Raw genomic sequence first — 27,454 nt, forward strand, 5'->3', positions numbered from 1 at the left:
GCTCGCGCGCCCTGCCCGGCTCCCCCGTGATCCCCGGCCCGCGCGCCCTGCCCGGCTCCCCCGTGCTCCCCGGCTCGCGCGCCCTGCCCGGCTCCCCCGTGATCCCCGGCCCGTGCGCCCTGCCCGGCTCCCTGCCCAGCTCCCCGGCCCGTGCTCCCAGACCCGTGCGCCCTGCCCGGCTCCCCTGTGCGCCCTGCCAGGCTGCCCCGCGCGCCCTGCTCAGTTCCCCGGCCCGTGCGCCCTGCCAGGCTCCTCCGCGCTCGCTGTCCAGCTCCCCGGCTCGTGCTCCCTGCCCGGTTCTTCGTGCTCCCTGCCCGGCTCCCCCGCGCTTCCCGGCTCGTGCCCCCCGCCCGGCTCCCCCGCGCGCCCTGCTCGCCTCCCCAGCGCGCCCCGGCCCGCGCCCGCCGCCGACATGCCGCGCCCGCTGCTGCTCGCCGCGCTCTGCCTGCTGGCCGCGGCCCGGGGCTGCCAGCTGCCGTCCGAGTGGAGACCGCTGAGCGAGGGCTGCCGCGCCGAGCTGGCGGAGATCATCGTGTACGCCAAGGTGCTGGCGCTGCACCCCGAGGACCACGGCCTCTCCAACTCCCTGCCCTGGCAGCTCGGGGCCAGCCAGGCCGGCCTCCTTTACGCGGCCGAAGTGGAGCTGCTGTGCGACCAGGCGTGGGGCAGCATGCTCGAGGTGCCCGCCGGCTCCCGCCTCAACCTCACGGGCCTCGGCTACTTCTCGTGCCACTCGCACACCGTGGTGCCCGACGCCGCCTACTTCTTCTTCCTCAGGTGAGCCCGCCCCGTCCCTCGCGCCGCAGAGACCCCGCGCGCACCTCACTCGCGCTCCAACATCCTGGGCTGAGCTCCGTGCTTAGCATCCCTAAGCGTTTCCTGGGAAAAAGTATTTAAAAAGTCGGGGTGGGGGCTTCAGGGATCGGAGTGATAGCACAGTGGGCAGGGCACGCAGTCTACACCCTGGGCACCCCGTATGTTCCCCCCGGGCACCGCCAGGAGTGATTCCGGAGCACCCCGCCAGCCCTGAGCATCTCTGAGTGTACCTCCAAAACAAACCAACAACATCAAAAAAACCACGATACTTTATTGCAGTTTAGGCTAGATGGTTACTGTCAAAGGTTTCTGGGTGCAAAGCTACTGCACCCCACCCCCATCCCACCAAAGTCCACCCCCTTCCCATCCCCCATCCTGTATGGTGAGGAACTGAGATTGGGTGGCTGTACGGTGTGGGTTTTTTTTTGTTTTGGGGGGGTAGGAGGCAGAATTTGGGTTTGGAAGCCGGTACACCCCGTGGTGCTCAGGACCTACTCCTGGTTCTGTGCTCAGAGATCACCCCTGTCAGGGTTCAGGGAGGCAATGAACCGTGGGTCTGGTCGGTGGCTTGCAAGGCACGCGCCCTCCTGGCTGACCTGTGTGTCCAGCCCTCTAATTGGTTTGGAGGAATTCCTGACGCTGAATCCCAGGGGCCTCCTCCTCCTCCTGCAAGAAGCCAGGCTGGTGGAGACAAACCGGCCAACAGGGATATAAACAGCTGGCACCTGGCGGGGGGTGACCCCCGTAGGTGCCAGTATCTCCTCCCTCCCCCTGTCAGATGCCCTCACTGGGTGGTGGGAGGCAGCCCCCCTCGCCGGTCAGCTCAGCAGCTGCAGAGGGTAGGAAGGATCTGCAGGCGAGGACTCTGGGCGCTGTGCTCTGCCCAAGGGAACAGGCAGGAGGCCGCTCTGACTGGAGCCCCCACCCCCGCCCCAAGTGTCCCAAGTTTCAGGAAAGTGGGCCAGGGTTGCGGTGGGAACTGAGCCGGGCCGGAGAGAGAGCAGCCGGTGGAACTGCAGAGGCTCGCAGCCAGCACCGTCTCTGTCTCTGCCGGGACATGGGCAGCCGTCTCCGTCTGCAGGGCCGCGAGCCCTGGGCCGGTCGGGAGGACTGCAGCTCTGTCTGAGCCCTGAGACTTGACATCATCCCGAACAAACAACGCAGTGAACCCCGCCGAGGGGCCCTCCCGGCTCCGACAACACATGTTTTCCATATTGAAGCCCTTCAGCATTCGTGGCATGCTTTGTCTTGGCTGAGTGCTTTAGTTAGATCTAGCCGCATTCTTTTAATTACCGGGAAGCATCATTTCTAAATAAAGGCAGCAGCGTGGAGACAGCCCCTTCCTTGGTGCTGTGAACGTCACTCAGGTTTTTCTTCTAAACTGGGGCCACCGCTGGCAGCGCCGGCGCTCCCTGGGCAGGTGGTGCTGGGGACCGAGCCCAGGGACTTGCACCCGGCAGCTTGTGTTCTACCCCTTGGACTGTCTCCCTGGCTGTTTCTTCAGGCCTTTACGTAGGAGAACCCCGTTCTGAAAGCATCATTTGGGAAGCTTCATTCCCCGAGCACTAAGAACCTAAGCACTTGAGCAGACAGGATTCTTTTTTCTTTCCCACTTTATCATGGAACACAGTTTGTCTACGGGGGCTCTGCCAACTCTTTCATCTTTTGCGGTGACATATTACAGCCAAACCGTGGTCCGCCTGATTTCCATTTCACAGGACTTTATGGTGGCCATAAAGTGTGTCAACAGCAGCATTTACATCCTTGTCCTGTGTGATCCGGGGTCCCCCGAGACAGCAGAGGTCCTGGTCAGTGCAGGGGCAGCGAGGAGCGGGAGAGCCACTGGGCCGGCCATATCTTCCATCTCTCCTCTTCCTGCCTTTATCTTTGCACAAACAATTTACAGAAAGCTCTGCAAAATCATTCTAAGGTCCCTCCCGCGCCCTCTCCCAAGCAAGAACTTCATTCATTCCACTCCCCACCCTGCTCAGCACGCCTCCACAAAGACGGTGCCTTTCTCGTCTTCTCTTTTTGGTTTGGCTTTGGGGCCTCACTTGGCCGTAGCCAGGGCTTACTCCTGGCTCCCAGCTCAGGAATGACTCCTGTGGGCCCAGGGGACCAAACCCAGGTCAGTCGCGTGCAGGGCAAGAGCCCCGTGCGCTGTGCCGTGCCTCTGGCCTTCAGCCCCGTTTAATAGACTGGGACTGGGAGCACTGAAGGACTCATTTCCTGTTAAACTGAGCATAAGTAACACTGGCAGTATTTGAATACGGGTTACTCCCTCCGACCTCCGTTTCTCCGGGAAATAGGGACACTCCAAAGAGGAACCCTCTTGAGAGCCAGTGAGACGCATGCTCAGACACGCTCTCTGCTGACTTGAACCAAATTCTACCTTTTTGAAGACATTAAGGACACACTGGTAGTGTGAGGCAGAAAAACCGGCTATGTTCCTCTTGCAAGCATGTAGACCCCTTGCGTGTCTATTCCAGCCGCATGTAACTGTCACTCTCTGCAGCCCTTGCTTAGACCTGGCACAGCCCCGAGTGTCCCCGCTACATCTTGCCTCCTTCCTCTCTCCTCTCAGGATGGATGAAAATTATAACCTCTTGCCTCACGGTGTCAATTTCCAAGATGCCATTTTCCCCGACACTCAAGAGAACAGAAGGATGTTTTCCAGCCTTTTCCAGTTCTCCAACTGTTCCCAAGGGCAGCAGCTGGCACCCTTCTCCAGTGACTGGGAGACCCAGGAGGACACCAGGGTAAGAAAGAGTGTGCTCTGTGCCACCGTCAAAAGAATAGCCCAGCTCCGTCTTGGACACGGACTCGTCCAAAAGCCTGACGTAGGTTTCTTTCCCTCCAGCACTGACAAAACATGACTTGTAGGGGCTGGAGCCATAGCACAGTGGGTAGGGCCTTTGCCTTGCATGCGGCCAACCCGGGTTCGATTCCCCGCATTCCATATGGTCCCCTGAGCACCGCCAGTAATTCTTGAGTGCATGAAGTAACCCCTGTGCATCGCTGGGTGTGACCCAAAAAGAAAACAAAAACAAAAACAAAACATGACTCATAAATCTCAAGACTTTTCTGTGTTGCTTGGGGTTCTTCATAAAGTGAGGGAACAGATGGATGGGGCTGATTAAAGTGCTTCTCATCTTTTCTTGAAAATGGAATCATAGCGGCATCTGCACCAGAGGAATGCTGCAGCGTATTTAACCATGCTAACAAAAATGTAACTATGTCATGCCCTTAGCATCACGCTTGACACAGGAAACCATGGTGTATGGGGACCTTAGGATCATGGCAACGTCGAATATTAGGCGTGTAGGAATTTTCTAAGAGGAAATTAAAAATCCTCCAGGAACTGAAGTCACTTCCTAGCTTAGACTTTGATGATCCTTAATTAGAGGTCAGTTCCTTGAGACAGAAGGGCCAAATGGTTGTGGAATGTAAAGGTCGGGGTGTCCAGGGTATCAAAGTATATAATGGATCTTCCCAAGTGGGGCAGACAGCAGCTGTGGAGGCTTCGGGGAGAAAGCACGGAGAGCGGGGGTGATCGTGGCGCCCCTATTTTGGGAAGGCCAGGAGGGGACAGAGTCCATCTGAAAGCGTTTAGGGCAGGTGGCCACGTGCTGGGCTGCTCTGATGGAGCCTCAGGGGTTGGGTGTGGGGCCAGGAGCCAACCTGCATAGGTGGGCTCCTTGTTTCACCATGGAGAAGGACTGGGTTGGGGGGGCAGCACCTTCTCCCTTAGGGGGTGTAGGCTTAGAGGAGCTGCTCTGTTCTCTGATTCCTTAATCAGGAGCCCGGGGCACCTGGAGGCCCTGTGCCAAACCTGGTCTCCCGGGGGCAGGAACACCCGGAGGGGACCCTTGTCCTCCCGTCCTTCACACGTTCCAAGACGTTCCGAGACGTTCCCGGGCTGGAGCAGCAGCACAGCAGGGCGGGCGTTCCCTTTGCGCTCAGGCTTCCTCCGCGTTATCCATGGGGTCTCCCGAGCACCGCCAGGAGTGATTCCTGAGCGCGGGGCCAGGAGGAACCCTTGAGCAACTCTGGGTGTGACCTAACACCCCCCAAAATAAAAAGGGAAAGGAAAAGAAAAGAATTCCTTCTTATATTTGATCTGTGGGAGTTCTAGACCTCTCTAAGCCTGCCCACGATTTACCAGAATTTTCTGGATGCCAGTGTTACTGTTAGTTCCCAAGATGGTTCCAGCAAGTGTCTCTTCCCTCTCCCGTCACTCCTTCCTCGAGGCCCCCTCTCCCCCCGGCCCCCCGTGCTGACACCTTCTGGGCGCTGAACCAGCCGCTGGGCTTGGGTGCCCGGAGTCGGGATCAGACCTTCAGCTTGGCACCTTGCCCGTCCGTGTACGGGGAGCCTTGCTCTTCATCCAACATAGAGTCATATCAAGAGACCAGATCTTATTCCCCAGATACCTCGCAGGCTTGGCCCCCGAACGCGTGCTGCAGTGAAGTAACTTATTAGCCCTGTGGCCACATAATGAAGCTATTAACATTCTCTTGGAATTTGACTTTTCATGAGTTGAGGGGAAAAAAAGAAATAGAACAATAGGACCGTGGAGAATTGCTTCAATGTGAAGCAGCAGCTCTATTTCTGGGGGTGAGATGTTGATTTGGGGGGCCCTTTTCCCTGGCCAGTAATCACCGGACATAACCACACTGTCCTAGGGAAGAACAGTATTCCAGGGGCTTCCGGGAGGAGGACACGGGATGTCCCTAACGGTTCCTGCCGGGCCACTCCCCTCACTCCGGTCGTCTCCCCCTCCCCTGCTTGTTCCCCGCTGACAGTGGCCCCGCAGGAAACCATCCCTGCTCTGCAGTGATTCACAGACAGGCGAGGAACTACTGACAGTGTCACAATTCCACACCCGTTTCCTGCTTCCACAGCTCAGCACCCCTGCAGCCCTCACCTGTGTGGCCTCACCTGACACCCTCCCGCAGCTGTCCCAGGAGCAGGGAGACGCTCCCGCTTTTCTCCTTGTTGCGGTTCCAGTAGGAATGGGTGTAAGGAGGCTTAGGACACAGAACCCCCGGCACGCCAGGGACCACTGTCCTGGCCCTGGTCACTGTGCTTTGCGCCCCTTCCTAAGGTCACGCCCCGGGGTAGACGGCCAGTGCTGGGCAGGGTGCCGGGCCCCTGGCCTCTCTGCTGTTGGCGCCCAGGCTCCGGTCACTCAGTGGCGGTGACGCAGTTTCCTTCCTCCCTGGGCGTTCTACTCTCCGTCCTCGACGTCCCAGTAGCTGCGACTCTGGCGCAAGGCAGAGGGGCGGAGTGGGAGGAGAGCAGTGTGAGGGCGACTTTGGGGCAGAATCTCCCACTCCCTTGTTCCCGGCATCCCCTCCTGGCAGGCTGCTTTCAGAGCTGCTGAAGGTCGGGGTGACGGAGCACGCAGGGCCGGTCTTGGTGCTAAAGGGCTCTCGTGGGGTGTCTTGGCAGGCTGGGTAACCCCCAGATATTGGCAGGCTGCCCTCGGCGCCAGCCCAGGACGTTATCCCTTCCTCTCTCGCTGCGGAGGGCAGTGAGCTGAGCCGTCAAAACAATAGTTGGCTCTTTCCCCCTCTCTGCAGGAACTGTCCTCGGGGGCCGAGGCCCAACTGACCCTCTCCCAGAGCCGTGCATCAGAGGACTGGGATTGCATGGTGTGTGTGTGTGTGTGTGTGTGTGTGTGTGTGTGTGTGTGTGTTGGGTAGGAGAGTGGGGAAGCACAGACACTACTCCAGGCTGCCTCAGAAGGAAAGGAGGCAGGTCCTCGAAAGTTCCAGACTGGCACTGGCCTGGCTAAAGGCGTGGCCTTGACCAGGTCCCCGCGTGGCCTGTAAATCTCATTTTTCCCTCTATAAAATGGCACCAGAGGGGCTGGAGCGATAGCACAGCAAATAGGGCATTTATCTTGCATGCGGCCGACTCGGGTTCGATTCCCAGCATCCCATATGGTCTCCTGAGCACTGCCAGGGATGATTCCTGAGTGCAGAGCCAGGAGTAACCCCTGAGCATCGCTGGGTGCGACCCAAAAAGCCAAAAAAAAAAAAAGCACCAGAAAGAGAGAAACTGTGTGAGGTTGTTGCAAGGACTTTGCAAACTATAAAGGGTGGGGGAGGGCTGATTCCTGTAAACGGATCACTTCGAAGTCTGACATATATGTATGTGGTTTGGGGGCCACATCAGGTGGTGCTCAGGGCTGACTCCTAGCTCTGTGCTCGGGAAGAGCCCCCTGGCAGGGCCTGGGGAGCCCTAGGGGGTGCTAGGGATCGAGCCAGGTCGACCGTGGGCAAGGCAAGTGCCTACCTGCTGCACGGATGTTCTTACAAGTAGCTTTTTGGTTGTTGTTTTTGGTTGATTTGTTTGGTTTGTGCTTTGGGTTGTGGGGCCCCAAGCAGGCTCCTCAGGTGCGTGATGAGCCGCAGCCAACAGTAAGTCTCAACTGGGCCTCGGTTTCTGTTCCCCAGAGCAGGCCTTGCAGTTCTGGTCAACTCCCAGTTGAGTAATTCGCCTCGATAAGAAACTGGGCAGTTGGGTCTGTGCAGTCACGAGGGGCCGCCATGCCCTCCTTGGAAAGAGCCCCAAGCCGTCACTGGTACCTGCTGTCTAGCTGCTGACCACTGTTGTCATAGGGCAGTGCTGAAAATAGACAAACCGTGTCTTGACTGAGCCCTGCATAAACTGCTTGTGAGCTGGGGGGGTCCTTGTCAAGACTCGGACCCTAGCTCGAGCTGGCGCTGGCTCGGGCTAGTAATAAAGTTCCTTTGCTTTCGCATTATTGTGTGTGGAACTAACTGGGTCTCTCCGCAGTTGGGGATCTGAAACTTGGGCGAGCAGGATTGCACCCAGAGCTACTCAGGGCTCGCTCCCGGTTCTGAGCTCAGGGATCATTCTGGGGTCCTGAGGGACCATATGGGATTGAACGAGGGCTGGCGGTGTATGAGGCAAGTGCCTTCCATGCGTGTGTGTGTGTGTGTGTGTGTTGTGTTGTTGTGTGCACACTCCCACACCCTCCCCCCCCCCCACAGTACTATCACTCTGAGGTCCTGAGCTTTTTTCTTTTGAAATGTAAAAAAGTACCCTCTACTTCCCCAGTAAAGTCCCACAGCAGCCTACAATCAGGTGGTTTGTATCTTTTATTAGATTGATGTGGTTTATCACATTGATTTGAATATTTTAAATCAGCCTCGCATCCCATGGGCAAATAGCACATAGCTGTGGTGTTTAATCTTTGAAATCTGTTGTTGAATTCAGTTTGCTTGTATTTTATTGAGGACTTCTGTATCTGTTGGTCCAAGACATTGGTCTATAGTTTAATTTCTCTTTTTTTTTTCTGTAGTGTCTTTGAGATTGAGTCTGGCCTCATAAAATGAGGTTAGAAAGACTCTCTACTTCTGTTTCTTTTGGAAGAATTTAATAAGGACTGGTATTGTTTCTTTCTCGACTGGTAGAATTCAGCTGGAAGACATTTGATCTTGGGATTTTCTTTTGGGGAAGTTAAAAATTTCTATATGAGGGGCCGGAGCGATAGCACAGCGGGTAGGGCGTTTGCCTTGCATGCGGCCGACCCGGGTTCGATCCCCGACATCCCATATGGTCCCCCAAGCACTGCCAGGAGTAATTCCTGAGTGCAAAGCCAGGAGTAACCCCTGAGCATCGCTGGGTGTGACCCAAAAAGCAAAAAAAAAAAAATTCTATATGAATTTTGCCTTATTTGTTATTACTGGATTTGGTTTTTCCATTTCTTCTTCTTTAAAAAAAATGGGTTGAGGCCACACCTGGCAATGTTCTGGGGCTATTCCTGGCTCTGTGCTCAGGGCTGATCTCTGGTGGTGTGTGGGACACCACGGTGCAGGGTTTCTGCCACATGCAAGGCAAGTGCGCTACCTCCTGTACCATCTGCCTGGCCCCTCAACTTTTGATTCATATATTGTATGTTTCTGATAATGTACCCATTCCTTTTAGATTATTCATCCTTTTCATAGATCTCTTATTCTATTTTATTTTTTTGAGAGGGGGTGGGGTTCCTTTGCTGGTTCCTTCATGCAGAGGAACCCAGGTATGTGGGACCCGGGGCTGAGACCTCCAAGCCTACTTGGATCGGGACTGGACCTCTTCAGTCCAGATTCCCCATTTTCAGTAGCTAGGCGGTCACACCCAGGGACTGCCCCCAGTGCTGTATAATCCCACCAACGGCCAACATCCAAAGACTATAAAATCAAGCTCCTGGAAGTGACATCTTAAAGCCCAGTTTTCCCTCTGGGAGAACCTGGAAAGCTACCAAGAGTTTCCTGCTCACATGGGAGACTCTCACAAGCTCCCCATGGTGTATTCATATGCCAAAACCAGTAACAATGCTGGGTCTCATTCCCCTGACCCTGAAAGAGCCTCCAATGTGGCACTGTTGGGAAGGACGAGTAAAGAGAGGCTTCTAAAATCTCAGGGCTAGGACGAATGGAGAGATTACTGAGACTGCTCGAGAAATTCGACGATCAACGGGATGATGATGATGATGATGATGATAAGGAGGAGCAGGAGGGGGTGGGGAGGGGTGGGGTAAGGCTTAGTCACATCCCATGGTGCTCAGGGATTACTCCTGGATCTGTGCTCAGGCATTACTCCAAGCCAGGAAATGCACCTGGGTTGGCTGTATGTAAGGCAAGCTCCCTCCTGCTGTACTATACTCTCCAGCCCTTGAACTCTTTTTATTTTGGAAGCACTTGTAATATTTCCCCTTTTATTTCTGAGTTTGAATTTTCTTAATCAACATAGATTTTATCTAATTTTAATTTTCCCTCCAAACACTTATGAGTTTTGTGTTTTTAAATTTTATTTTTGGGTGTTTTTTTGACCACACTTGGTGATGCTCGGGGTCCCTTACTCCTGGCTCTGCACTCAGGAATCACACTTAGTGGATCTGGGCTACCAAATGGGATAAACCCAGGTCAGCTTTGGGCAAGGGGAGCACCCTCCCCACTGTGTTACCTCTCCTGCCCCATTGTGTTTCTAAATTTTGTGTTCTTTGTTTTTATCCTGATCTTTCTTATTTACTTCTGTCTGAAAATTTTGAATTTGTTTTTCTAGTGCCCTGTGTTATAAACTTAGGTTATTAACCCTATTTCTTTTCATTTTCCTTTTCATATATTTGTGAATTCTGTTTTGTGTACACTGGTCTATTGATTTTATGTGACTTAAAAAAAAAGATTAAGAAAGTTTCTTTTTTTCTTAGTTTGCTAAAATTTTTTTTTCCTTTTTGGGTCATACCCGGCAATGCTCAGGGGTTACTCCTGGCTCTGCACTCAGGAATTACTCCTGCGGTGCTCAGGAGACCATATGGGATGCCGGGGATTGAACCCAGGTCGGCCACGTGCAAGGCAAATACCCTACCCGCTGTGCTATCGCTCTGGCCCAAGTTTGCTAAGAATTTTAACCATGAATTGAATTTCATCAAGTGCTTTTACTGCATCTGAAATAATTATGAGATTTTTCATTTTTAGTTTCTTCATAAAGTGAACAACATTGTCAAATATTAGGCAGCCTTTATATTCTCAAGATAAGCCTTTTTATACATTGATGGATTTAAGATTCTCTTGAGTTTTTTACAGTTGCATTAAAATTTCTTTACAGCTCTAATCCATAGAGTATAGTGATCTGTAATTTCTTGTATCTTAAAGAAAGGGGGTCTTGGTACTATTGTCTCACAGCATGAGTTGGGAAGGGAGTGATCCTCATGCTTTCTCTTTGAGGTGGTGTAGAATCCCCCTCAAACAAAGTCAGATGTTCGTGCATTAGTCTCCTGCAGGAGCGCCAGGCGTTCCTGCATCCGTCTACCACTACGTGGCTCAAACTCTCCGAGTTCCGGGGCTGCTAGTCCAAATTCATGACGTGGCTCCTTTTTGTTCGCTCCTCGTTCGTGCCCCTTCTTGTTCCTTGTCACACACTCATTCCTCCTGTGTCTACGTGTGTCCTAACGGGTCAGGGCACAGCCAGTCCATCTCTTCGGAGGTCATGACCCCCAGGGCAGTCACATTCTCTCTGCCCCGTGAGGCTTGCACACAGGGAACTCAGTGAAGCCCAGTTCTGTCCCGAACATGTGGTCGACTTTACTGGTGAACAATCTGGGCTTGGAGCTCTGGTTTTTCACAGTGAATTTTATTTTATTTTATTTTATTTATTATTATTATTTTTTTGCTCTTTGGGTCACACCTGGCATTGTACAGGGGTTCCTCCTGGCTCTGCACTCAGGAATCACTCCTGGCCGTGCTCAGGGGACCATACGGGATGCTGGGAATTGAACCCGGGTTCAGCCGCATGCAAGGCAAACACCCTCCCTGCTGTGCTATCGCTCCAGCCCCTTTATTTTATTTTTTTAATTCCTTTTTAAAAAATAAATGAGACTAGGACTGGAGTGATAGGACAGTGGGTAAAGCACTTGCCCTGCACCTTGACTGACCTGGGTTTGGTCCCCGGCATCCCCTGTGGTCCCCAAGCCCTCCAGGAATGATTCCTGTGCACAGAGCCAGGAGTAATCCCTGGGCATTGGTGGCTGGGACCCTAAAACCAAATAAATAAATAAATAAATGAGACTGTTCAGATGATCTAATTCTTATCACCTGTGCCACTGTGGCAGTAAAAACCCAAGACTCGCTTTGGTCCTATCTTGGGGCTGGGGAAGGGGGTAAAAATCAAGGAAAAGAAGTGAAAGTGAACCCCCTCCCCCCGGCCTTCGCGCACTGGTTCCCCCTCAGACTGGAGAGAAACAGGAGATTTCTCTGGAAGCTTCTGTTGTATCGTTCCAGGATCCAGCCCCTTTGGGCTTAGACCCCGGTGCCTGGAACTGCCTGGATTTCAGGAAGCGGATTCTGATATTCTGTGCAGAGACCTTTATTGTGATGGGTAGGGGTGATAGCAGTTTTCAAACTTGTTTGGGGCCACACCCAGTAGTGCTCTGGGCTTACTCCTGATTCTGCTCAGGGCTGTTCCTGGAAGGTCGGATGGAGCCATGAAGGCTAGTTACAAGCATGGCTTAACCCCTGTATTATCTTTCCAGCCCCTCAAAGCTGTCTTGAGTAATGACAGTGGAAGCTGATATTTTTATTGACTTGGGCCATTATGGACATCTGGGCAGGCACTGGTGGAATATTCTGCAGGAGGGAAAGAACAGTATAGATTTTCTGATTATTCAAAGCGATTGCGAATGGCAGGAGGACTTTTTTATAAGGTCAGAATTGAGTCTCACGTGAGTCAAGAAAATCAGAACTTGGGGGCAGAGCAACAGTCCAAGTGGACACGCTTGCCTTGCGTGTGGCTGACCTAGGTTCAATCCACGGCGCCCAGGTGGTCCCCCGAGCCAAGCCAGGAGTAAGCCCTGAGCATTGCCAGGTGTGGCTTCCAAACAAACAAAACCCCAAAAATAAATACAGAAAGAAAAACAGAATTTTTTTGTTTGTACAGATCTTCTCCAAAGTCTTGAAACTATCTGACTTTCTATTTCCCTGGAGCTTTGCCAAGCAGTGAAGCAGATCAGCATAAGATAAACAGTTTAGATGATTTGTGTAGAGGACAAAGCTATCCTCCACGAACAGAGGAATTGAACTTCAGTTTGAAAAAATATTTGAGCACCTGTAAAATATCCTTTTTTACTGTACTGATTCTTCTTTGATACTGTATCAGAGTTCAGTGATTTATTTTTAGGTTTAGTTTTATTGCAGAATTTAAAACTGTATCAAGAAACTTTGTGGATATCTGGGGCTGGAGCGATAGCACAGCGGGTAGGGCATTTGCCTTGCACACAGCCGACCGAGGTTCGATTCCTAGCATCCCATATGGTCCCCTGAGCACCGCCAGGAGTAATTCCTGAGTGCGGAGCCAGGAGTAACCCCTATGCATTGCCGGGTGTGATCCAAAAAGAAAACAAAAAACTAAAAACAAGAAACTTTGTGGATATCTATGTGAACATCTGTTCTCTGTCCTTCATTTTGTTTTTGGGTCACACCCAGACCCAAAAGTGTAGTCCTCTGTTCTACACTTATTTCTACCATTTTATTATTCTGTAACTGGGTGGATTGCCTGGGGAATAGTTTAGAGTTATTAATGTGGAGCTTCTGTAGTGTTTGTCAAGAAACATCCAATTTGTCAATAGGACTACTGACATTGTGAGGAAAGCCAGCTTCAGAATTGCCTGACGTGCAGTGACACGTTCTCTCAGATTCTGAGCTGTGCTCGAGAAGCTCGACATTTCTCGCTGGCAACAGACGCTGCGGGTTGTTTTCCCTGAAGCGACAGCCTGGCTTTATCCACTTTCCAGAGAAACGTCTGTCAGGGGCTCACGTCTGAGTAACCGCAGGCTGCCTGTCAGTCACTCTCGCCAGAGCGTTTCACACAGAGTCACACGTTTAGGGGGAAGCGACACCCATCACACGTTTCCCTGAGTGCCCCCAGGGTGCCCCAGGAAACAGGGAGGTGCTTGCTGTGACCCGTTTCTCTTTTGCGTGAAAACGGGCTGGGGTCAGGGCTGACTGCGGAATCCTGCTGCTGCTGCCGACGGCCGACAGCCGAGGGCTCGTCCCCTCTGCCCACGGGGCCAGAGCATGCAGGAAGCGTCCCCTCCTGGGCTTGTTTGAGTGTGAGAATCCTGGTTCTGGTGGGAGAAGGACCTGGTCGTTCTGCAGAAGGGGCCCAGGGCACGTCCCTTGGGCAAGCAAAGGCGCTGGGTCAGAAAACGGTCCCTCCCTGCGCATGTGGAGAGTTCAGGGAGTTCACTGTTGTTTGAGAGCAGGCTTCGACTTGGCTGAGAGGAGCATTGCTGGACGGGCAGGAGGGGCCTGGCGCGTGGACTGGTGTCACGTCCATCTGTGCCCAGTCCAGCGCTTTCCAGCCTTTGCACCCACAGGTAGCTCTGCAGGTCGCGGTTGGAATCCACTGGTCCGAGCACGGTGGGGGTCTGGCTCTCCACTTGACCCCTTTTGGCCTACAGTTTTTTATGCGACCTCTGGTATATGGGCTTATAAATCAGATGTACTGAGAAGCAGTCATAAAGGGATTTTTTTGAGGGGTGCCACACGCAGTGATGCTCAGGGGTTACTCCTGGCTCTGCACTCAGGAATTAGTCCTGGTGGTGCAGGGGAACATATGGGATGCCAGGGGTCATCCCAGGTCAGCCTCACAAGTAAGGCAAATGCCCTACCCACTCTACTAGCATTCTGGCTCCAGGATTTACTTTATTTTATTCTAGTTTTTGGCTTTTTGGGTCATACCTGGCGATGCTCAGGGGTTACTCCTGGCTCTGCTGCACTCAGGAATCACTCCGGAACCATATGGGATGCCGGGGATTAAACCCGGGTTGGCCACGAGCAAGGCAAATGCCCTCCTGCTGTACTATTGCTCTGGCCCCTGGGATTTCTTTTAAAGCAAACTTTAAATAAGTTTTGCATGCTCTCGTCCCCTCCCTATGCCCCCCCACCTCCCGCCCATTTCAGCCACGCAGTCCCCCTGGGGTCATGAAGAAACCAGATCGGGTGGGTGTCATCAGAATGTGTCCAGCGCTGGCATAAGTCCAGCTGTTGTCTGTTGCTTAGCCGCCCCTAAGTGAATCTGGGTGCATTATTGCAGCGCTGTGAATGTGATCCTGCTGTAGAATTTTTTTTTTAATTTTTTGGGTCACACCCAGCGATGCTGGGGGTTACTCTGGCTCTGCACTCGGGAGTTACTCCTGGCGGTGCTCGGGGGACTGTTCCCACTGTAGGATTTGGTCCACTGGCTGCGTCAGTCAGTGACCCCTGTGCGTCCTGTCCTGATTCATTCCTCATTTGGTTACTCCGTGACTGTTTCCCCAGCGCCTGCTCCGTGGCAGAGACTGTTCTGGGGCTAAGGGCACGGCAGGGGGATCCCCGTGTCCCCGCCAGGCTCATATGCTGACTAGTGCCCGCTGTCCCCCGGGCCTGCTCCTTGTTTTCTCTCCTGCCCTCGGTTTCCTCCGTTGCTGAGGGGCTGCCCTGGCTGTCTAGAAGGCCACCGAGGGGGTGCATCAGAAGGAGCGTCTATGAAAGGCCCACGGCCACCCGCCATCCCTAACAGTGTCCCCAGGCAGTTTGTCTTTTCCTTTCTTTCTTCTTTTTGCTTTTTGGGTCACACCTGGTGATGCTCAGGGCTTACTCCTGGCGGTGCCTGGGGAACCCTATGGGATGCCCAGCCAGCCACACGCATGGGCAGGCACACACGTGTGAACACACAGTGCGTGGGGCACGGCCTCCAGGCTCACAGCTCGGGGCGGGCTGCCAATGCTTGAGGCCAAGCCCAGACCTGGCACCGTGTGATTTGTCACCATGCTGGCTGCTAAGCACCGGGATGGCTGGTTTCCACGCGTGGCCTTGCAGGCCCCGAACAGCTGTGCACAGACGCAGCCCTGGGGCGCTCGTTCTCCCACTCCCAGGGCGCCTGCGTGTGCCCACAGCACACCCCCTGCCCCGGGGACCCCAGGTGCCTGGGCTGCCCAGTGGACCGTGAGATGTGGCGGGAGAGAAGTCACCTTCCCTCCTTCAGAGGCAACAGGATGGAGCTGTCACCTCCGAGTCAGTGATCTGGACAGGACCGGTTCCCACTTCAGATTCTGAGCTATGCTCGGGGCTGTGGGGGGGAGGTGTGTGGGGGTGACGCATGCCTGGGTTCTCCAGGTGTCTGTGTGGGGGGAAGGTGTGTGGGGGGAGGTGTGTGGGGGTGACGCGTGCCTGGGTTCTCCAGGTGTCTGTGTGGGGGGAAGGTGTGTGGGGGGAAGGTGTGTGGGGGTGACGCGTGCCTGGGTTCTCCAGGTGTCTGCTGCTGGACAGGCAGGCAGGAACCTGAGAACTGTTTGCTCTGATGGTTCACGGGACCCGCAGCCAGAAACCCAGGCAAAATGACAGTCAAGTCACGTTTTCTCCGGGTTCCACCAGCCCAGCTGGTTAGGGTTAGGGTTAGAACATTTCTCGCTGTTTGCTCTGAGCGAGAACCTGTGTGCTGCTGGGCTGGTGTCACGCTCTCGGGCCCAGCGTCCTCCTGGGAGGCGGACAGTGCCCAGGGCGGGGCGGCCTGGGCTGGGCCAACTCTACTCATCAGACCTGGTTCGTCCATTCAGTACCGATGGGCAATGGCGCCCGGGGCCTCAGGCCCAGGGAGAGGTTTCTGGAAGGCTGGAGAGATCCCTTCCTGGAGAAGGGCGTGGGTTGACCGGGAGGTGTGGGTGCAGGGACTGTCTGTGCCTAAAAGGGTCTGTGTGTGCGTGTGCACATGGTCTGCCTGGACCCAAGCGGTCCCGGACCCCCTCCTGAGTCCAGCAGCACATCCCGGGTGCCCCAGCAGTGCCCATCTGCACAGATGGCCGTCGGTGGTCGTGTGTGCAGGACTGACCGCCCGCCCGTGCGGCAAACAGAGCACTCCCCAGTCACACGGAGTTCACAGGTGAGGCGGAGGCTCCTCCGGCCGCGGGGCAAGTCACTTCCATCAGTCGGGCTGTCAGCGGAGGTGAGGTCGTGCTTCCCCCGTCACACCGCCTGGGCCTGCCGCGCTCTGACGGGCCCAGAGAGCGCGTCTGTCCCCTGGGCTCTGGGAGTGCTCCCTGCAAGGAGAGAAACGGAGCGGGGGGCCGGTCTGCGAGACCCTTCCCATCCCTCGGGGCCTCCTACGGATCACAGCCCTGTTTCAGGTGGCCGCAGGCCTGTCCCACGAGGGAGACTGGGCTGAGGGCCTCCTAACAGCACGAGCCTTTTATCCCATTGTGTATGATGGAAGATGAAGAAAATTGTCATAAATTGCTCCCAAGTTAGCACCTGCCATTACAATACAATGCATGGGCGGGCAGTAATTTTGTTTGAGTAACCTCGAGTCGAGTCGTTTCTTTCCCATTCTGATATTACTGGCTGACCTCTTTCAAGCACTCACCTCTCGGCTACTCATCACAAAGCACTCAGGGCCGGGATGTCCTTAGGATAAAGTGACTCAGGCCCTGGCTTCAATCCCAAAGGATGCAGTGACCAGAGCTAAAGCAGAATTTTTGTTTGCTTTGGGATGCTCAGGGCTCTTGCTCCTGGCCCTGCACTCAGGAATCACTCCTGGCGGTGCTGGGGGGTGCTAGGGGGGTCGTATGGGACTCCGGGGATTGAGCCTAGGTTGAGGTGTGTGCAAGGCAGGCACGCTACTCACTGTGCGATCACTCCAGCCCCACAAACAGCACCTCCCCAACTTTCTGACTTTCCCCCACTCCTTCTACCCATTTTTGTGCCTGCAAAACGGGACCGATTCCCTCCACTCTGGTGACTTGTCTTGCTTCTGTGTTGTGTTTTAGTTCTCAGACTTCCCATATTTGTTTCTATGTTTGACATCCAACCCCTCAGCCCCACTGGACTGACACCATTAGTTCTGTTTTCAGCCTAAAGCAGCAGCTTCGGGCTGCAGGTGAAACAGCCGTTAGAACCCCCTGCCTTGCCCGGGCTTGGATCCCCAGTACCACAGACCAAAAAAAAGAGCTTCAGAAGCCAATGAACTTTGGTGTTGGAAAGTGTGCACTGGTGAACGGTCGGGGGTTGGAACATTATGACTGAAACCCAGTCAGGAACAATCAGTGATTGTGTATCTCACTGTGATTGCACTGTATCACTGTCATCCCATTGTTCATTGATTTGCTCGAGCGGGCACCAGTAACGTCCCCATTGTGAGACTTGTTGTTACTGTTTTTGGCATATCGAATAGGCCACGGGTAGCTTGCCAGGCTCTGCCGTGTGGGCGGGATACTCTCGGTAGCTTGCCAGGCTCTCCGAGAGGGGCGGAGGAATCGAACCGTGGTTGGTGGTTGGCCTCGTGCAAGGCAAACGCCCTACCTGCTGTGCTATTGCTCCAGTCCCCGTGATTAATTGGAAGAAAGTCCAGGTGGCCTGCAGTTCCCAGCTGTGGGGTTGCCTCCGGAAGCTGGAAGCTGGGCATGCCAAGCTGAGTCAGGGGGGTCCTGCAGGTGTGGGGTTGAAGCGGGCAGAGAAGCCCTGGGGGAAGGGAGGGGCAGAGCAGGCTTGGCCTGGGGGTGCAGTGCCGCCCTGGGGAGAGGGCCTGGGGCTCCCCAAAGGGCACCTCCCTCGCCTGCCAGCACTCACCTCTCTCCAGCCCTGCCTCAGTGCCCTGAGGGCTCCATGGGCAGACTTGTGGGGGAGGGGTGGGGCGGGGGACGCGGCCCACCTGGTGATGCAGGTTGAGGACGCAGTTGGGCCATGGTTTTGCTTCACAGGACCGAACTGCATCGACCCCCGCCCCCGCCCCCGCCTCAGGCAGCACCGTGGCCTCTGCAGCCTGTACGGAACCCCGGGAGGGGCCTCGCCCCCACCCCCCACTGTCTGGGAGCCCCCCAGGAGAAATAAATGGTCGGGCCATCAGCCGAGTTATTCCAGCAGGAAGCAAGTTATTCCAGCAGGAAGCGAGTTATTCCAGCAGGAAGCGAGTTATCCCAGCAGGAAGCGAGTTATTCCAGCAGGAAGCGAGTTATCCCAGCAGGAAGCGAGTTATTCCAGCAGGAAGCGAGTTATTCCAGCAGGAAGCGAGTTATTCCGGCAGGAAGCGAGTTATTCCGGCAGGAGTTATTCCAGCAGGAAGCGAGTTATTCCAGCAGGAAGCGTGGTCAGTTTGGGGCCGCTTCCTGGTTTCCCCTCTAGCTGCCAGCCCGGCTGCTGAGGGAGGGCTCAGGGCGGGGTCTGGTGAGACCCTGGGTGGACATCAGCTGGACTGAGCAGAGCACTTCTGGGAGCAGTCCTTGGACCCGGCTTGCCCCTCTGTCCGTAAGTCGCGTCTGGGCCGCCCGCCCGGCTCTGCGGCACTTCCTGACGGTCGTCCTTCCAGGTCAAGGGCTTCCCGCGGTGCCCAGCAGGACGTCTGGGTGCTGTGGGGAGTCACGAGCCCCTCCCCCATGTTACCTCTGGCTGCCCCCGTGCCACAGTCTCGGTGCTGGCGGGGCGTGCGGGGGCCTGGGGTGTGGGCACCTGGATCCCCCACGCTGCCCCAGCAGGCGGGGGCGGGGGGGGGGGCTAGAAACCGGAGATCCTTCCCCCTTGGCATTTGTTCCTCGCCTGCAGGCCCGGGGCTTCACTGTCCTTTTCCCGTTTGCTGTATTTCCCTGCGCCTGGGAGCTGGAGATCGATAGAGGCGCCGGGTGCCGCTCTCTGAAGGGCAGGGGGTGCACTCGAAACTGAGTAAGAGAAACAGCTCTTTTCCCCAGGATTTGAATTCAAATACAGGGGATTCCTGCAGCCTGGGGAAGCCGCTCTGGGCCGCTGGGAACGAAGAATGTATTAGTGAATTCACGACATTTGCCAGGTGGAAATGATCCTCTTCGGAGGAGGGTTTGTTTTTTTTTTTTTGCTAACTGAAAAAAAAAGTACTTTTTATCAGTTTGTAGCTTAAATCAGCCAGTCTCCCAGAGAGCAGGGGGGAGGAAGGGGGGAAGGGAGAGGGAGAGAGGGAGAGGTACAGCCTCTGCACGGGGGGGGGGGGGGGGGGGGTAGTTTTATTTGGATCGTGATTCAAATGAGCCAGATCCAGAAAGACATGCAGGTGTAGGAGGTTTGCTAATCTCCAGGAATCACAGTAGCTCGAGTGACTGGGGTGGGGGTGGCGTGGGGGGGGGGGTGCTTTCACACTGCTCCTCACTGCTGGAGAAGCCTGTGGGAGGGGGCTGGACTATCTGCATCTGGCACTTTCTTTAAGGTTCCCTGAAGAAATTGGGTTCCGGGGCCAGCGCAATAATAGTACAGTGGGTTCAATGCCCAGCACCCCATGTGGTCCCCAAGCACCGTCAGGGGTGATTCCTGAGCACAGAACTAGGAGTAAGTAAGCCCTGAGCATGCAGGTGAGTCCCCCAGAGAAAGAGGGCTGAGGGTGGTAGTGGGTGGTAGTGGGTAGGGCCCTCGCCTGTCACAGGCCGACCTGGATAATGGCCTCAATATCCTCAGCATCTCTCTAGTCCCATCAGCACCACCAGGAGCAATTCCTGAGTGCGGAGCCAGGACTGAGCCCCGAGCACTGCCCGCTGTGGCCCCCAAAAGAAACTGGGGTGAGTGTGCCCAGGGATGAACTGAGCCAGGGGTGCTGTGGGCAGAGGCGGGTCTCGGGGGTCTTGCCCAGAAAAGTTCTACTTTTATGAGTGTTTGGAAATTTCCATAATAAAAGAGTTTGGATTTTTTTTTTTTTAATTCCTTTTCTGGGTGGAGATGAGGAAGTGAGCTGCACTCTGCCTGCCCGCTGGCTTCAGGGTGTCTCCCGCCGCTGCTAAGTCTCAAAATACTTGTTTTTAGAACATGGAAATGATGGGTTGTATTTCTCTTTCTGATGCGCACAGGGATAATCAGACACACCCTGAGTGTCTCTCTCTCTCTCCTCTCTCTCTCTCTCCTCTCTCTCTCTCTCTCACACACACACACACACACACACACGCACACACGCACACCCTGAGCTACTTCACACTCACACATATATGTTTTCGGTGTGGGTGTATAAGCGTGACGTGTTCCGAGGTGACCCCTGGTGAGATGCCCCTGGCCCTGACACGTAGCCCAGAGTGGGTGTGGACACCGAGCGCCACGCCGGGCTTGGTGGCTCTGTGGTGTGTCTGTGGCCCTTCTCCCTCACTCGCATCCTCCGGTGCTGGCGGCCTCGCACCCGTTCTCTCGGCCGGCCCCCGGCTGAGGCTCCCTCTCAGGGCCGGCCCCCAGCCTGCCCTCGTGCCCACGCCGGCTCTTCAGGCCTCCCGTTATTTGGCCTGTGCTTCTGCCTTCCTGGAAATACGGGATTTGCCACTGGGGTGGGGGGGCGCCGGGCTGGGAGCTGCCGGGTTCCAGAGCTCCAGGGAGCACTGTTCCCCTTGCCGTCCCTGAGAGGAGCACCCAGGAGACCATTCTGCTCCCTGCTCACGGCCCCCACCCCTGGGCTCTGCCGGGCCAATTCTCAGCCCAGAAAGGGGCTTGAGCCCTTCCAGAGGCCTGAGCTCAGCGTGGAGGCTGACGGCCACTCCCTGCGGAGAGCCCAGCTCCTCAGCTGCAGCCTGCCCGTGTCCTCGCCCTGCTGCGCGGACCCGCCTCTCACCTGGTACCTGGGAGGGAGATCTGCTGAGCTGGGCAGGGCACGGCGAGTCGGCACAGCCCCGAAAGCGGGTCCCTGTGTCCCCGCTGGCCCCTCCAGCACGGAGCTCCCCTTGGGCCCCGTGGGAGCCGAGAGGGTCAGAGGAGGGGGGCCCCGAACTGGCTCACGCCCGGGGATGGGGGGGACAAGGGAAGATGGCGCTATGCGGTGGGCGGGGCGGCCTGGGAAAGGGGTCTGTCGGGTGCTGTGCGGGGCCCACAGGTCCACGGGGCTGTGCAGGAAGGAGGAGGTGTGGGGGCTGCGGGGGGCGCCCGTAACCCCGCTGGCAGTGGCGCTCCCCTTTCCAGGACACGGGGGTTTCTGGAAGCTTCCCAGGCTCATTCCGGCTCCGAATCTCCACAGCCTCCGCCCTGAGGTCCTGGCATCCAGGACTGCCTGCAGGGCAGGGAGGGAAGCCCTCGGGGACCAGGAAGGGGGCCCCAAACCCCAAGCCTCACCCCAAGGCTATGAAGCCCGATCCCGCTGCCTGGAGCAGGGCCCGAGGCCCGAGCAGTTGGCCTTTATCTTGGGTCTTTTTGTTTGTTTGTTGATTTTTTAAAAATTTTAATGAATCACCGTGGATGCAGTTACAGACTTACAAACTTTCATGATTGCGGTTCAGTCAAACAATGTTCCAGTACCCATCCCCCCACCAGTGCCCGTGCTCCACCACCAGTGTTCCCAGTGTCCCTCCGCCTCTCCCCCCACCAGCAGGCACATTCCCTCTTTCTCTCTCCTTTGGGTGTTACGGTTTGCAACTCGGGTACTAAGTGGCCATCATGGTTGGTCCATGGCCTACTTCAGCATGCTTCTCCCATCCCGAGTGAGCCCTCCAAGCATCATTTACTTAGTGGCCTCTTCTCCATCCCAGCTGCCTTTTCCCCCAGCACATGAGATTGGCTTCCAAAACATGGATCGATCCTCCTGACCCTTATCTCTACTGTCCTTGGGTGTTAGCCTCCCATTCTGTTACTTTATATTCCACAAATGAGTGCAGTCCCTCTATGTCTGTCCATCTCTTTCTGACTCATTTCACTTAGCATGATACTCTCCATGTTCATCCATTTATAAGCAAATTCCATGACTTCATCTCTCCTAACAGCTGCATAGTATTCCATTGTGTAGATGTACCACAGTTTCTTTAACCAGTCATTTGTTCTCGGGCACTCGGGTTGTTTCCAGATTCTGGCTATTGTGAGCAGTGCAGCCATGAACATCCAAGTGCAGCTGTCATTTCTACTGTAAGTTGGCCATCATCTAAAGCCACATCACTGAGCCTCCTTGTGTGCCCTGGACACCGGGTGTCACGCCCGACCGGGACGGGAATCCCTGCAGAAGGCGGCTGGGTGGAGGGCTGGGTGCCCCTGTTCTGACCCCCATGTGCAAAACCGGGCCAGAGGAGGCTGTGTCCGAAGGCCCCAGGGTGGGGTCCAAGGGCCCCCATATCCCAGGGGAGGGGCCAGGGTGGGGTGGCGGGGATAGGACAGACAGGTGTGGACGTGGCCGCAGCCCGTGTGCGCACGGCTCAGTTTTCATTCTGGCTCTGAGATGGGTGCCAAGGGGGGGCTTGCAGGCGCCACGTGGGTGAAGAAGGGGGCTGGGGGCTCCGGGCTGTGGTTCCAGACTGAGGGCGCTGGCCCGGGAAGGGCTTTCCTGTCTCGGGGCGGGCTGGCAGGGGTGGGAGGGAGGCGTGCGAGTCCCAGCCTGGGAAAGGCCTGGCCCCCTTCCCAGCGACAAGCAGCAACGGTGAGTCAAAGTCCCGCAGAGGAGACGGGCCCTGAAGGATTCCCTGCCAGACTCAGCCAGAGGAAGGGTCCCCCTTGGGGGTCCTCCCACCATCTGGGGGCAGAGTGGGGGTGCGAGAGGTGGAGGAAGAGAAGGGGCAGAGACAGCGCCCGGCAGTCTGCACCTGGGGTGCCACAACAGCCCCCCGCCCCCGAACCTCCCAGTCCCCAAGCCCCCGCTGCTGGGCCAGTCAAGGCCCCCAGGGATTCACGCGCCTACCAGGGCCCCCAAGTTGAGCTGGGACCCGAGTCACGTGGCCCCCAAAGCATTCCCCCAGGGATGTGAGGGGACTTGCAGGAGGGTGCACACAGGGTCTGCCTGCTGGGGGTGCCGCAGGCTCTGTAAACGCCTGTTTGTATCTGAGCTGGGGGCACCCCGGCAGTACTCGGGGCTTACTCCTGACTCGGGGATCACTCCTGGAGGGCTCGGGGGCCCAACCTGGCGTGGACGCGTGCAAAGCCTCGCCATTTACTGGAGCTCCAGCCCCTGCAAGGCGCCCCTGGGGGAGGGGCAGGGGAGGAGGGCTGCAGCCCCGCTGTGTGCACGGACCTCTCGCCCCTGAACCCTGTGCCGAGAAGGGCTAAACGGGCGTGGGCATGTGACACGCAGGAAGGCCCGGCCCTGTGCCGGGGCTGTGCTGGGACCCAGGTGGGCCGGCTGCCAGCCCTGGGCTGACCTCAGCGCAGGCACGGCTTGGGGACAGGAGCAGGGCTGAGGCTGGAGAACGTTTACGCATCAAAAGGCCATGGATGGGAGCGGAATCCGGTTTCCATGCACTGAGCTGCAGGGGGCTGAGGCCCCCCCAGTCTGGACTGTAGGTGCCCGGCTGAGTCTGTCACCTCTTCCTGCGTGTCTGGGACAGGTGATGTTGTAAGGAGGGGCACTGGGGCCCCGGAGCCCGGCCCGCAGCCTGGCCTGCAGTGTGCCAGTGAAAGCTCCTTGCTCGGAGCCCAGGTCCCTCAGGGTGTGAGAACACACGCGCTATCTTCTCCTTGTTACCATTAGTTACATTTTAAATGGGGACAGGGGGCTCCCACGCAGAGCTGCAGGGCCCCCCGGCCCTCCTGGTGCCATGGGCCTGCTGTCCAGTGTGGTGTGTGTGGGATGAGCCTGGTCAGCACATACCTCTGCACTCCCCCAGGCTGAGCTCAGAGCTTGTGTCCCGGGAGGCCCCTGCGTCATGCCGCCTGCCCGTGTTTCCTGCACAGGCTCTTCTCCTCAGAGACTCACAGCCCGGGAGTGGGAGAGGGGATGGGGAGGAACATGCATGCATCCGTGTGCGTGCATGTATGTGCATGCATGCATATGCGTGCTTGCGTTTGTGTGTATGTTCTGATGGGAGTGGTAGGGAGGACCGGGTAAGGAGCATGCAAATGCATGCATGCGTGTGCATGCATGTGTGTGCGTGCACAAGTATGTGTGTGATCTGACATCGGAGTCCCAGGAGATCACAGATACACTTTTATTTCCTGGAAGTTCCTGACACTGTGGAGAAGTTACATCCCTCAGCCCCCAAATCCTGATTCTGCCCCGTGATGGGCGAAAGAAATTTGGTCTCGAAGGCTCACCATTTGGGGCTAAGCTGCCCTTCCTGACTGTCCTACAAACTCCTCCCGTTCATGCTTCGTTTCTCTCGTGTGTGTGTGTTTGTGTGTGTGTGTGTGTGTGTGTGTGTGTGTGTTGGTGGTGGGCGGTTCTGACCACTGGCCCACGGGTCATGTCCATTGGCGAGGAGACACTCGTTTAACAAGGGTCTCCTTTAGACCCTTGTTAAAGTTCCGACTCTCGGGGCTGGAGCGATAGCACAGCGGGTAGGACTGTTTGCCTTGCACGCGGCCGACCCGGGTTCGACCCCCAGCATCCCATATGGTCCCCTGAGCACCGCCAGGAGTAATTCCTGAGTGCAGAGCCAGGAGTAACCCCTGTGCATCGCCAGGTGTGACCCAAAAAGCAAAAAAAAAAAAAAAAGTTCCGACCCCCAAGGGAGCCCAGGACGGGAAGGGAGGGCCGCGGGGAGGCGGGCGGGGACTCAGCCCTGCCTTGGTGTCCCCAGCTCCTGTGCGCGTCGGTGCAGAAGGCCCTGCTGGACGAGGAGGAGCACGTGCGGACGCTGCAGCGCCAGGTGGCCGCGCTGGAGGAGCGCAACCGGCAGCTGCGCGAGCGCGTGCACAGGGCGAAGCGCGCGCTGCGCCGGGCCCGCAAGCACGGCCGCCACGCGGCGCTGCTGAGCCAGAAGCTGCGGGAGAAGCTGGCGGCCGCGCGCGCCCCCTACCTGCGGGGCTAGGCACGGCCGCCGCCCGCACCCGGGAGGGCCCTGATGGGGAGCACGTCAGGGGGGCGCAGCTGCCTGCTCCCAGGACGGCAGTGCCCCTTCTGCTCCAGCACCGGTGGTCTCCAGCAAGTCCCGCACTCCCGGCCCCAGCTTGGCCCCCGCCCGGCGGGACAGGCCCCGGGTGCCCGGGTGCCCAGTGCCCGTCAGGAAGCCTCTCCCGCCAGCCTTCCCCGCGGCAGGGCAGAGTGCACGTGGCTCCTCCGGGTGGCGGGCACAGGCCATTGAACTAGACGCCTGGGGTGCGAGCTGGACCACCTGTGGCTTCCTGCCTTTCCAATCCTGCACCCACTGGCCCTCGGGGCTGGGCCGTGTGCAGAGACACCTCCTTACCCTCTGGCACAGGGACCTGACTTCCTGCCCATCGGGCGTTTCTGTCTCTGCGCCTTATGCAAACGCTTCCCACCACCTCCACACAACCAAAGGCCGGGAAAGGAACCCCGGGCACATTCCTGCTGCCCGCAGACCTCCACCCTGGGGGTCCCGAGAGCCTCCCTCCCGCTGGCCGGTGGCAGCTGGCCGTCACACTGCAGTGCCGTGCCCAGTCACAAAGCCTCATCCCGGCACCGCACAAGTCCCACCCCGGAGGGCCAGAGTGACGACTCCCGAGGGCACGTGCTCCCAGGCTCCTGCCACCCTCCCTCGCCCGTTCTGCCCTCGACAGCTCACTTGCACACTCGCCAGCTGCTGCTCCCGACAGCCCGCTCTTGCCCCAGCAGGAGCCCAGCCACTGAGTCCGGGACGCTCGGCACAGACGCCTCTGTCCCAGCTCTCCAATAAACACATTCCGGCCACACCAGCAAGCCCGTGTGCTTCTTGGGGGGCGGGGGGAGTTCCCAGATTTCCAGGTTGGGGCTGGGAAAAAAATTCAGATTTTGCAGGGGCCGGGGGTGGGGTGCTGGTGGGGGCGCGAGCTCCGGTCCCCTCCACTGCTCGGGTGGGGTGGGTCCCTTCCCTCTCAGGGTGCCCGCACCCAGCACCCCACAGGCAAGTGAGTCGGCCTGGCCTTGACGTGCAGCCGAGGGGAGGCCCAGGCCCTGCTGTCCCCTAGCCACTGGCCCCCTGGCTGTGGAGTCGATGGTTTTAGGAAGGATAAAGCCCAGAGAGGGAGCACCCGGCACCCGAGCACTCTGGCTGCCAGAGGGGCCCCGGGTGGGTCCTGCACCAAGAGACTGTCCTGATCTGATTCCGAGTCCGAGGCCTCTGGCCCTGGACGCTTGCGGGGCTGGCAGCTGGGGGTTCCCCGCCCGGGGCCGCCCCTCGGACCTCAGCTGTGCGCTGGCTCTCATGTCCAGAACCAGGTAGTGTGTTGGTGCCTCAGTGGGCCCACCCAGCCCCCAAATGAGCTTCCTGGGGGGTCACACGCCTGTGAACCACGGGGTCCAAGGACTGTCACAGCCCATGATTTTTTTTTTTTTTTTTAAATCAAGCACTGAGATATATTTTCTCTCGGGCATCTTTCCTCACTGGCCGCCCTCGTTATCTGTCCTCACCACCTAACCCAGGGGTTTGTCTCAGCAGAAAACAAACTTAGGGGCTGGAGCGACATACAGCAGTTGAGGCGTTTGCCTTGCACGCGGCCGACCTGGGTTCGATTCCCAGCATCCAATATGGTCCCCCAAGCACCACCAGGAGTAATTCCTGAGTGCAGAGCCGCCAGGAGTGACCCCTGAGCATTGCCAGGTGTGACCCAAAAAGCAAAAAAAAACAAAAAAACAAAACTTAGTGGCCCCGGCAACCCACCTTTAGGTGAGAGAACAGAAAGCCCCTGACACTGTGCCCGAGGCTACTACTGCCCACCCCCCTCCAGCACCCCAGCATTCCAGCCCCCGCCAGGCCCTGATGGGACCCATTCATCCGTATTATCTCACCTGTCCGCTGTCCAGCCTGCGCCCTCGCTGCCTACCCAACCAGCCGGCGTGGCTTTCGGACGTGGGCCCTGGAAACTGCTAAGGCCCCCGCACTTGCCGTGTCTGGCTCTTCCAGGGGCATCACTATCACCCGCTCGCCTTGCTTTGGCAGGCGGTGGTGACGCCCCGCTTTCCTTGGGAAGCCGGCACCCCCACTCCTCACCCCCAAGGCGGCTTCCTCACTTAGAGTTAATCACCCCAACCCACGTGCTCGGTTCGGGAGGGGGAGTCTGCTGCCCATCGCGGGGTCACCTACCCAAGCCCAAGTGGAAAGAGGTGTGTGTGTGTGTGTGAGTGAGTGTGTGTGTGAGCGTGTGTGTGTCTTGGTTTTTGGTAACACCCAGCAATGCTCAGGGGTTACTCCTGACTCTGGCAGTTCTCAGAGGATCGTACAGGATACTGGGGGTTGAACCCGGGCTGGTCGCGTGCAAGGCAAGCACCCTACCTGCTGTACTATCTCTCCGGCCCCTAAGTGGAAAGTTTTTCTACA

At 57.0% G+C, this 27,454-nt stretch overlaps 1 protein-coding gene across 1 annotated transcript; it reads left to right on the forward strand.

Moving 5' to 3' along the window:
• On the forward strand, window positions 1–25,838 carry CCDC3 (coiled-coil domain containing 3). The gene is made up of 3 exons (XM_004605466.2): window positions 1–777; window positions 3,401–3,575; window positions 24,779–25,838. Exons 1-3 carry the CDS (start codon window positions 413–415, stop codon window positions 25,007–25,009), a joined length of 771 nt encoding a protein of 256 aa, XP_004605523.1. The 5' UTR covers window positions 1–412; the 3' UTR covers window positions 25,010–25,838.
• The last annotated feature ends 1,616 nt before the right edge of the window (window positions 25,839–27,454 follow it).

The sequence above is a fragment of the Sorex araneus genome, chromosome 9 (genome assembly GCF_027595985.1).
Source record: "Sorex araneus isolate mSorAra2 chromosome 9, mSorAra2.pri, whole genome shotgun sequence".
Lineage (NCBI taxonomy): Eukaryota > Metazoa > Chordata > Mammalia > Eulipotyphla > Soricidae > Sorex > Sorex araneus.

Coding starts and splice junctions, on each gene's coding strand:
- CCDC3 (XM_004605466.2), top strand. CDS start 413: ATGCCGCGCCCGCTGCTGCTCGCCGCGCTCTGCCTGCTGGCCGCGGCC. Junction 778..3,400: donor GCCTACTTCTTCTTCCTCAG/GTGAGCCCGCCC, acceptor CTCTCCTCTCAG/GATGGATGAAAATTATAACC. Junction 3,576..24,778: donor AGACCCAGGAGGACACCAGG/GTAAGAAAGAGT, acceptor TGGTGTCCCCAG/CTCCTGTGCGCGTCGGTGCA.